Raw genomic sequence first — 11,904 nt, 5'->3', positions numbered from 1 at the left:
TGATGTTTAATGATGTATTATTCATGCACGCTTGCAAAAAAAAAAGCAGCCGTTACCTTTTTCGCCATCTTTGTAGTGACAGAGGCAAGATGGCACCTCGGCTTGGTAATCTGTTCCTACCATGATTTCCTTAAAAAAAAAGAGAGAAAAAACACAGCAAGTTTAAAGAAAAGGCAGATTAAGGCTGATTTAATGTCGCTTGACGTTCACCTCTATTCATGTAATTCATAGCAAAATGTATCACTTACTTTTCCGGAGTCATCAGGGCTTGGCCCAAGATCATCACACTCTGATTCTTTATCCCCATCAGAGATAGCATTGGCTGAAAAAGCAAAACAAAATCACATTAACGCACACCTTTACCTCCTGGTTCCAAGGTTTTAGACTTCAACCTCTACTTAAATTTTGGAACAATCAAGGTTATCTCATTTTTTCTCTTGGAGATGTCATAGAAAGCACAGACAACTGTGTCTGGATTTAGTGTATATTGGCAAAACATTTCAAATGCCACAAAGGATTTTTACTTGGGCCTTTGCATGTTTTCTTTTTTGCTATTTTGGCACGACTTTCACATATAGTTGAACTGCTGTAGATGGTTTTCTCTTTCAGGGCCAGCCACTTTATCTTTGACACAGTCCACCATGCCAAAATATGACACACCTTTTCCAACAATAACTCTTTGTAAATCAACTTGCAAAATGTTTTGTCCATGCACATTTGTTTGATCTTGAGTGGATGTGTTAATTTTATTACAGTGAATTTATTAGTACAAACTGCTTTCTGGACATTTCTGATTGCATTTATAGTAATTGTTTTTACTTTTTATCTATTTTAACTGTTAAAAGCCTTTCAAGGGACAGGTGCTGCGAATTAGCTATGGCTATAAGCACTATGATACAGGCATCAGATTATTTTGCATAATGATCTATGTTTATTGTATCTGTCCCTAGCAAATAAAAATTTCTTTAAAAAAAAAAAAAAAAAATTGTACATTTAACTAATTTATTATAACTAGGAACCAAACATGATCCACATTATGTCTCACTGTGGCCCGTTGTTAGTAAGAAAGCATATAATGTTGCAATTTCAAACTAATATTTTGAAAGTTGTCTGTAACGCATTAAAACGTCAAATGAAATCCAATGGTCTGGTACAATAGCTTCACTGAAGGTGTATTAGAAACCACTGACAGGAAAAACCACTGACAGATCCAAAGAAAGCCCTAAGAAATTACTCGGACAATTTTAACAGCAAAGTCTGGCTCCTACGAAATAAAAAGGGACATTTAGGGAAATTTGGTGCTTGAATTGTATTTTTTAAGTTTCTTTAACCCAAAAATGATTTAAGAATATACCATCACATAGAAGTCCAAATATTCACTTAAGGTTACTCAGTCACAAACTTAACAGAACAATGTCGGTTGTTTGTTATTGTTTACTAACCCACAGCATGCTACATACCAACTGTTACAGACAAGAATTTGTAAACTTACATCGAAGTGTTCTTGGAAAGAAATCAGTGGTCTCATGAGAGGTAACTGATGGGGTGAGATCATCAGCTGAAGATTGGGTCTCCTCCTCATAATTCCCAGATAACAGATCTTTCGCTATTTCCTCCTGGTGAGACAAAAAAAAAAAAAATTCCATATACAAATAGATAGGCCACAACTAGTTACTTTGTTTCAGACATAAAACTTGAATATGTTTTTTTTTCTCTACATGCATATCAACAGGTAATTTACTTTATCCAATGTCATGTCAGGCAGCTCATCAGTCAGGTCCCCAGAGGAACTGTCCACACTGGAGCCTGCTGAGGCCTCATAGCGATAAATAGACAAAAGTTCTTCCAATGGCATGTTCCCTTCCTAAAAGAAAAAAAAGGAAAAGATGAATAATGTCCATTTTTACTGTGATCTGAATCACAGCATGATGTGTAGACTTAAAAATCTGACTGACAACTTAACATTGTGTCATTTGTGGATAGCTATATGCCATCAAAACAGTAAATCAATCAGTTTGACAAATGTTTGCAAAACAGACAAGCTCAAATCAAAGAAGAAAAGCATCAGTGGTAAAACATATTTGCTACTTATATGGCTACATTAGGTGGAAATCCTTTTAACCAATTGGAATAATAAACTGAACTCTACTACAGTGTTTGATAACTAGGATCAAATTGGAACGTATGTAACTGACTTTGAATCTGTCCATGTTTGGACTGAACTAACTTGTTGACTCAAGTGCCTTGAGAGGGCATTTGTTGTGAATTAGCGCTATATATAAAAAAAAAAAACTGAATTGAAGAAACACATCATTTCAAACCAAATGATTAAAGCAATAGTTTACCCTTTCCAAATCTGCAAGTTCAGAGCTGAAGTTCCTCCCACCGTCTAGAGACTCCTCCTCTTCCAAGGTCCTCTCGTCGTCATACTCATGAACTAACATTTCTGCGGTTGGGTCAAAGTCATGGTCCTCTGATGATAAAGAGCCAACTGAATAGATGAAACAGAAATATATTAGTGACATGACACTAAAACATTTCTTTTAGAAAGATACATAAGCCACAAGACAGCATTTGTCCTGATATTTCAAAGTCATTAGGCTAGTAAGTATCCTTCTAATATTTAAGTATATCAAACAGACAATAATTCATGGTGAACATTTATTTACCTGGACTTGAACTTCCTAAAGAAGCCTGAAAAAAAGAGAGCAAAAAACATGGTTTAACATGTTTTTAACTCACTTGGAGAAAAATCTCTACAAGGAAAAACATTAATGAATGTACATGAGACATTTGCAACCAATCAGAATCTATAAGCTAATTAACACAAAGTGGCATTCATACATCTTTATATCAAACATCATCATTAAAGGTTTAACCCAAACAAATAGCTACATGTTAAGTATGGTCGCAAATTCAGATAACTACCAAGGTTTCATCGGGAAGCATCATTATTAGATATGTTACTATAAACTAGTCTGCCGCTGCCAGTTATTCAGTGTTTCGGGTAGCAGTTTGGAGAATTTAAAATGATCTAAACAGACCCTGAAAACAAGCAGATTTCTTTGAAAGGTTTCTCTGTTGGTATACAATTTCAAATACTTATATACCAAAAATCAACAGATTTGATTGGTTAGTATGTTGTTGGCCTCATAGCATAATTGCCCTAATTATATATATTTTTTGACATTGTAGAAGTTAGCATAATTGCCTAAGTAATATTTTGGCTATGAGGCCAACAACATTCTACATTAGCCATCGGTGGCGCAGTTGGCAGCACTGTTGCCTTGCAGCAAGAAGGTCCTGGGTTTGATTCCCAGCCGGGGGTCTTTCTGCATGGAGTTTGCATGTTCTCCCCGTGCATGCGTGGGTTCTCACCGGGTACATCCGGCTTCCTCCCACAGTCCAAAGACATGCCTGTTAGGTTAATTGGTCACTCTAAATTGCCCTTAAGTGTGTGCATGATTGTTTGTGTGTTGCCCTGCGATGGACTGGCGACCTGTCAAGAGTGTACCCTGCCCATAGACTGCTGGATATAGGCACCAGCTCCCCCGTGAACCACTATAGAAAAAGCGGTAGAAAATGACTGACTGCTTTATTTGAAAAAAAAAAAAAAAAAAAAATGCAAGATATACACCTTTTTGTTTCAAGACAGACTATTTTTCATCACTGTCTTTATTGCTGATGATATCGTATTTCATAATAATGAGCTATTACAAGCCATTTGTTCCTAACACATTAAAAGACAGATCAGTTATTTTATCAGTAATGGAGGGACATAAATTAGACCCATATTTCAGCTTTTAAGACACGGTGGCTGTCTTAGTCTCAAACCAACAAATACGATCTTTGAGCCATCCAAAAGTTGTTTAAATGCTCTTTCAGATTAAATCATTTAACATTCGCCTCTTCAAAATTTTGCTAGCATACTTATATCCAAAAAAGTGCATGACGTTTCTATAGCTGCATACATGAAGTAAACGCTTAAAAAAGTATGGCACAATAGGTCTAACAATTTGTATATGTGACCAAAATGGTAACACTGAAAAAAGACAAACTACAAGTGACATAAAACATACACTATGGTTGACCAAATGTAGACATTTATCTTAAATGCTTCTGACACATCCATCCAAAACGCATACTGACAATCCTTGATGGGGATAAATAATCTGAAATACCGTTATAGCTACCTGCTATATGTAGCTAATTTGACATGAGCCGCACCACAAACACAGTAAAGTCAAACAATTTTAGATTTGATTCAATGAACAAGGATTCTTCACCACATCCAAATGAATCAGGCCCGAATGTAAATGGCAACAGCAAGATTTGAGTTATACCAGCTCCCGATAGTTTGTTAGCCGCGAAGCTAGCCCCAAAACCTGGATGTTAACGCTCTGCTTTGAAAAATGTAAACACTAATTTGGTTTGTATCGCGCCATCATCGATGGAGAAAGATGTTCTTTTGAAGAAAAGCTCCGTAAAATTTGCCTAAACTGCCAAAATAAAACTTCATTTATAATGAAAGCGAAATGCCCTGTTATTTCTTTTAAGCAGGGGGCTAGCGTTAAATTTACGTATCAATTTACACAACCGCTACTGCGAAGCAGCTGAGAGCGAAGGCGCAGAGGCCTGATAGTGAAGGATCAGTCCAGACATTCAAGCATATTTTCTAGAAATAAACCTGACATTTATGACATATAAAACGCTACACATGCAGCAAAAACATTTTCCTCCCCAATCGATACCATAAAGATTAAAACTAAAACACGTGAATACAAAAAATATCGATTAAAGACTGGGAGCTTCTCCCCTGTTTTCCCTCTTACCTCCGCCATATTGGTACCTTTAGCTAATGAGCTCGTCCTAGCGAAATACCCGGATGAGAGCTCTGAGCCAATCAGAGGTCCAGGTGACGGCTGTAGTCGTGACACCGGTCAAACCAACCACTGATCAGAGTAACGGTATTCATCAATAAATGGTAAATTCACAGATGAAAATTTAGGGAAAAACGTGAAAAAACGAAAGTCAGATCAACATTTCACCCAGAACATAATCGGTGTCATGTCATCGGCCCTAGTAATACCTTGCGAAACAGCAGTTGTATCAGTTTGCTGGAACATTCCTAGTACGATCTCAGAGCTATTTATTTCCTGGTCTTCTTATTACATATTGCAGCTGTCTTATTTTCAAAGATCTCTTTTACTGATATTGGTTTTTTGTTCCATTATCCTCCCAGCAGGTTGTATAGCTCATCAAGTCTAGTATTTTCCCTTTCATGTATGAATTACAAACTGATTAAGGATTTTCCTTTAAGTGTTTTTAATCATTGTTAGGCTTGGCGGAAAACTTGACATCAATTCCTAAAACATGCTTTTTAAAAAGTTTTTCACATGTTCACTTAGGCAGACATCATGTGTTTTCATTTTGTAATATGTATTTGACAAACAAATGAATAATAATAGAACAGGATAGATCTTGCATCACTTGTGCCCTGGGCAAACACTTCCTTTTGCTCATAATAGTATGTATCATACATACAACACTAAACACTGCACTAAACATTTTGGAGTTACCAGTATCTCATATTTTGCTTTCTTTGGTCTTGGAATTCAGTTGGGATGGAGACCCTCAGCTTCCTCAGCTCTTCCTCAGCTACATCATTCTCATCTCCACTTGTCAATACAGCTAGCACAGTGTTGTTCGAAGTTAGTTCTCAAGGGTCAATGGACTACACATCAGATGTTTTCATGGCTGAACTGAATTAAATTGGTAGTTCATTACCAAACATATGATTTTATTTACCACATGATATTATTTAAATCAGCTGTGTTGTTACAGGGACACATTGAAAACATTGCAGGACATTACCAATTGAAAACTGGAGATAAACAAACCTTATCTAGCAAATTCCATCCAGTCATCCAGCCACCTTCTTCTATTTATCTAAGATGGGGACACAGGGATAACAGGTCCAGGAGGGAAACCCAGACATCTCACTCCCCAGCAATTCTCTACAACTAATTCTGAGGCATCATATGGTGTTTCCTGGCCAGAAAGAAGATATAGTCCTGCAGCATATTCTGGGTCTGCCCCGGAACACTTGTTGGCCCTTTTGCCTTCACTCTGCGGTCCAGCTCACCCCAAACCATCTCGATTGGGTTCAGGTCCGGTGACTGTGGAGACCAGGTCATCTGGCGCAGCACCCCATCACTCTCCTTCTTGGTCAAATAGCCCTTACACAGCCTGAAGGTGTGTTTGGGGTCATTGTCCTGTTGAAAAATAAATGATGGTCCAACTAAATGCAAACCGGATGGAATAGCATGCTGCTGCAAGATGCTGTGGTAGCCAAGCTGGTTCAGTATGCCTTCAATTTTGAATAAATCCCCAACAGTGTCACCAGCAAAGCAACCCCACACCATCACACCTCCTCCTCTATGCTTCACGGTGGCAACCAGGCATATACAGGTCCTTCTCAAAATATTAGCATATTGTGATAAAGTTCATTATTTTCCATAATGTCATGATGAAAATTTAACATTCATATATTTTAGATTCATTGCACACTAACTGAAATATTTCAGGTCTTTTATTGTCTTAATACGGATTATTTTGGCATACAGCTCATGAAAACCCAAAATTCCTATCTCACACAATTAGCATATTTCATCCGACCAATAAAAGAAAAGTGTTTTTAATACAAAAAACATCAACCTTCAAATAATCATGTACAGTTATGCACTCAATACTTGGTCGGGAATCCTTTGGCAGAAATGACTGCTTCAATGCGGCGTGGCATGGAGGCAATCAGCCTGTGGCACTGCTGAGGTCTTATGGAGGCCCAGAATTCTTCGATAGCGGCCTTTAGCTCATCCAGAGTGTTGGGTCTTGAGTCTCTCAACGTTCTCTTCACAATATCCCACAGATTCTCTATGGGGTTCAGGTCAGGAGAGTTGGCAGGCCAATTGAGCACAGTGATACCATGGTCAGTAAACCATTTACCAGTGGTTTTGACACTGTGAGCAGGTGCCAGGTCATGCTGAAAAATGAAATCTTCATCCCCATAAATCTTTTCAGCAGATGGAAGCATGAAGTGCTCCAAAATCTCCTGATAGCTAGCTGCATTGACCCTGCCCTTGATAAAACACAGTGGACCAACACCAGTAGCTGACACGGCACCCCAGACCATCACTGACTGTGGGTACTTGACACTGGACTTCTGGCATTTTGGCATTTCCTTCTCCCCAGTCTTCCTCCAGACTCTGGCACCTTGATTTCCGAATGACATGCAGAATTTGCTTTCATCCGAAAAAAGTACTTTGGACCACTGAGCAACAGTCCAGTGCTGCTTCTCTGTAGACCAGGTCAGGCGCTTCTGCCGCTGTTTCTGGTTCAAAAGTGGCTTGACCTGGGGAATGCGTCACCTGTAGCCCATTTCCTGCACACGCCTGTGCACGGTGGCTCTGGATGTTTCTACTCCAGACTCAGTCCACTGCTTCCGCAGGTCCCCCAAGGTCTGGAATCGGCCCTTCTCCACAATCTTCCTCAGGGTCCGGTCACCTCTTCTCGTTGTGCAGCATTTTCTGCCACACGTTTTCCTTCCCACAGACTTCCCACTGAGGTGCCTTGATACAGCACTCTGGGAACAGCCTATTCGTTCAGAAATTTCTTTCTGTGTCTTACCCTCTTGCTTGAGGGTGTCAATAGTGGCCTTCTGGACAGCAGTCAGGTCGGCAGTCTTACCCATGATTGGGGTTTTGAGTGATGAACCAGGCTGAGAGTTTTAAAGGCCTCAGGAATCTTTTGCAGGTGTTTAGAGTTAACTTGTTGATTCAGATGATTAGGTTCATAGCTCGTTTAGAGACCCTTTTAATGATATGCTAATTTTGTGAGATAGGTATTTTGGGTTTTCATGAGCTGTATGCCAAAATCATCCGTATTAAGACAATAAAAGACCTGAAATATTTCAGTTAGTGTGCAATGAATCTAAAATATATGAATGTTAAATTTTCATCATGACATTATGGAAAATAATGAACTTTATCACAATATGCTAATATTTTGAGAAGGACCTGTAGAGTCCATCCGTTCACCTCTTTTGCGCCACACAAAGACACGGTGGTTGGAACCAAACATCTCAAACGTGGACTCATCAGACCAAAGCACAGATTTCCACTGGTCTAATGTCCATTCCTTGTGTTCTTTAGCCCAAACAAGTCTCTTCTGCTTGTTGCCTGTCCTCAGCAGTGGTTTCCTAGCAGCTATTTTACAATGAAGGCCTGATTCACACAGTCTCCTCTTAACAGTTCTTCTAGAGATGTGTCTGCTGCTAGAACTCAGTGTGGCATTGACTTGTTCTCTAATCTGAGCTGCTGTTAACCTGCGATTTCTGAGGCTGGTGACTCGGATAAACTTATCGTCCGCAGCAGAGGTGACTCTTGGTCTTCCTTTCCTGGGACGGTCCTCATGTGAGCCAGTTTCTTTGTAGCGCTTGATGGTTTTTGCGACTGCACTTGGGGACACTTTCAAAGTTTTCCCAATTGTTCAGACTGACTGACCTTCATTTCTTGTGATGGCCACTCGTTTATCTTTACTTAGCTGCTTTTTTCTTGCCAAAATACAAATTCTAACAGTCTATTCAGTAGGACTATCAGCTGTGTACTGTATCCACCTCCCACACAACACAACTGATGGTCCCAACCCCATTTATAAGGCTTGAAATCCCACTTATTAAACCTGACATGGCACACCTGTGAAGTGAAAACCATTTCAGGTGACTACCTCTTGAAGCTCATCAACAGAATGCCAAGAGTGTGCGGAGCAGTAATCAAAGCAAAAGGTGGCTACTTTGAAGAACCTAGAATATAAGACATATTTTCAGTTGTTTCACACTTTTTTGTTCAGTACATAATTCCACATGTGTTAATTCACAGTTTTGATGCCTTCAGTGTGAAGCTACAATATTCATAGTCATGAAAATAAAGACAACTCTTTGAATGAGAAGGTGTGTCCAAACTTTTGGTCTGTACTGTGTGTATATAAGACTGCTTCTACACCTGCAGAAACACATATAACAACAGCAATGTTACCAAAAAGTACATGGTAATGATGAATGCAAGATGTATTTGGTGGTAACTGCGGCACGATATAGAACATTTGTGTATCTGTTAACACTTGAATCCAAACACCTGTGGGTGTAAGTGTGAGCGTGCTCCAGTATATAAGGTTTCTCCATAAAAATATGCAATAGCGAAGTTTGAGGAACAACAGAACTGCCCCCTGGACCCGAGACGGACATGGAGGAGATCTGAGCCACAGACATCCAAAGGCCCCCCAGAGCACGGGAACCCCAGGAGGACCACTGCCGGGAATACCGCATCCACCCCAGAGAAGAGCAGAGGAGAGCCCCAGGGGAACCACCCAGCAGCCACAGTGCAGAAGCCAAAGGAAGATGCAGCGACGAGCCCACAGGCTCCTCTGGCAGCTGTCTACGCCGGAGCTGATCCAGCGATGGACCCAGAGACCCAAGACCTTGCGGCACATCACCCCCCAAGCAGAGACCCGACAGAGCCATGGGGACCAGGATCCGGCAAGCAGTCACCGAGAGTGAGCCGGCACACCAAAGCACCCAGTGGGCAGAGACACCAGCCACCGACACACCGGAGTGTGGCGAGGAGGAAATAGGCCCCATATTTGATGGGGAATTAAGCTGATCCAGGGGAGGGAGCAGCCCAAGACCCAACATCACACAAAAACAGGCACACACAGTTACAATAACACATTCCCACCCTCATGCGTACACATAAAAACACTTACACCCACACACCCAACGTAAAGACACACAACAATGGACATCGTACACTCATTCACACTCCTCATACATACTCTATACTCCCAGGGCCAGGTACCGATACCCCATTGAGGCAACCAGCCCCCGGAGGTGGTCCCCTTCCTTTCAGGGTGGAGATAGGCAGACCACCCCAGCACCAGCCCAGACTAGCGCCGGCACCGCCTGAAACTGAATGGCCCTGACCCAGACCCCGAGCCCATGTTCCGACCCTAGCCCCCAACAACTCCCGTCCCCATCTGGAGAGGGGACCACGAACAAAATCTCATATAAGTTAAAAAAATATTTGTTATATATTCTGGCTATTTTTAAGTTTACAATTTGCACCCATAGGGAAATTTCAATGACATAATCAGATACCATCAATTTGCCAAACATATAGACATAAAGCAACAAAATAAAATGAACAAATGACATCCGATAACTTATGTCACAAAACAAACAAAGCAAGATAGAAAAACAACACAGAGGGGATAAAAAGGAAAAACAGCACAGCGAAATAGATACATATAAGAACACTTTAAAACACAAATTTGCCTAACTGATGGCAAATCACAAATGTACACAAAATGAGATCCAGCACAGCTACAAAGGAATATATATTATGAAACTATAGCTCAAAACTGTCATAAGGTGTCAAACTAAAAAGATGCTACATGTCTTGAACAAAAGGCAATAACAGTTAAAAAAAGACCCAAACCAACCGATGAGACCTAACACATACAAAATGAACAATGTAAAACACAAAATGAACAAAATGCATGCATAAAAACTCCATCTCACTGTTTATTAGATAAATCTAAGTTTATTTCACACAATCATAATTTCTGCTGTGAACAAATTACTCTAAATTTAGAACTGTAAATAATAATCTAAAGAACACGTAATGATCAAACAATGAAACTCATTGTGTAATAAACAAAGAGAGATCCAGTAAATCAAATTGTAAATTGCTGTAATTTCCCACATGAACAGCTTTGATGCACCATAATGCTTTACCATGTATTAATAACTCTACTCAGGTTTTCACCAGCAGTGGTAGTAAAGATGTGATGTATCTATTTCAAACGTATATATGTAGGCTCACCTTAAATTTTTATTTGAGCCTACATAGGCTTGACAATGACAATAATCTGTTGTTTGTATAAAGGCCAGCAGGGGGCAAACTAACTGCATGAAAATTTATTTTCAAACCAATAAGATTTCCCAGATTGAGGTCAGATTAGATCCATGTCAGGATATCTGTATGCATTCTACTTAAAAAGTAAAAATAAATGAAAGGAAAAAAGAAAGAAAGAAACAAATATGTGGTTTGGATCTGTTGTGACCCATTTCTTGATTGTGAGGTTCTGTCCGCTTAGATGTAAGAATGCTACAGGGAGTCACCTTTACCAAACTGCTGTACAATTTTGTGAGTACAATATTTGGTGGCACATAGATTGCATAATTTTTCACTGTATACCATATGAAACATTAATAATTTCCAAATTATCAGTGCTTTGGCACTACCACATTAAACATAGTTTCTTCCATGTTGGTGTAATACATTTTATTAATCGATGTGGTCAATTTCTGTATAGATTTATTTAGCTGTTGCAGTAAGCTAATATATCTAAATCTGGAAATTGGATTTGCCGGTGTAGGAAAAGCAGTGTGGGATGCATTGGAGGACTAATGTTTCAGACTATTAAGATGGAGATCCCTCTACAGGTCATACGTGAACAAATAGAGGAGGTTTAAACAGATAAAGTTTATGGAAAACCTTTCATAATACTTCCTATACGTTTATGTGAAAAATTTAGGACACCTTATGAAAGCCTGTGTGTTTCTCTAAGTTGTTTGGAGATGTGAATATTTAATATCAGTTTTAGCATTACAGAAAAGTTCAAGTATTATAAACAATAATTAAGAACTGAGGAATGAAACTATTTAAAAGTTTCAGTAAAATGTTATTAAGAAATGCAATTTCTTAATAGGGAATAAAATAGTACACTCCCGCATTTGTTCACACGTTTTAGCCACACAATGGCTAAAATGACACATAGGCATATGAC

The 11,904-nt window shown here is 39.4% G+C and overlaps 1 protein-coding gene across 3 annotated transcripts in view; it reads right to left on the bottom strand.

Annotated features, from left to right (window-relative positions):
• Positions 1-11,904, bottom strand: part of mier3b (mesoderm induction early response 1, family member 3 b) — a 31,559-nt gene that overhangs the window by 2,110 nt on the left and 17,545 nt on the right. For 2 of the 3 annotated variants that reach the window (XM_047381364.1, XM_047381363.1), the window contains exons 2-7: positions 2,670-2,694; positions 2,346-2,491; positions 1,742-1,864; positions 1,493-1,616; positions 249-322; positions 57-129 (exon numbers count right to left, since the gene is read on the bottom strand). In XM_047381364.1, the coding sequence (XP_047237320.1) occupies positions 57-129; positions 249-322; positions 1,493-1,616; positions 1,742-1,864; positions 2,346-2,444 (493 nt within the window). In that variant the 5' untranslated portion in view covers positions 2,445-2,491; positions 2,670-2,694. Of the gene's footprint in view, positions 1-56; positions 130-248; positions 323-1,492; positions 1,617-1,741; positions 1,865-2,345; positions 2,492-2,669; positions 2,695-4,832; positions 4,857-11,904 lie in introns of those variants that run through there. The other variant, XM_047381362.1, reaches the window with a different exon arrangement.

The sequence above is a fragment of the Girardinichthys multiradiatus genome, chromosome 12, assembly GCF_021462225.1.
Source record: "Girardinichthys multiradiatus isolate DD_20200921_A chromosome 12, DD_fGirMul_XY1, whole genome shotgun sequence".
Taxonomy (NCBI): domain Eukaryota; kingdom Metazoa; phylum Chordata; class Actinopteri; order Cyprinodontiformes; family Goodeidae; genus Girardinichthys; species Girardinichthys multiradiatus.
This window is presented reverse-complemented; position numbering and strand designations above follow the sequence as displayed.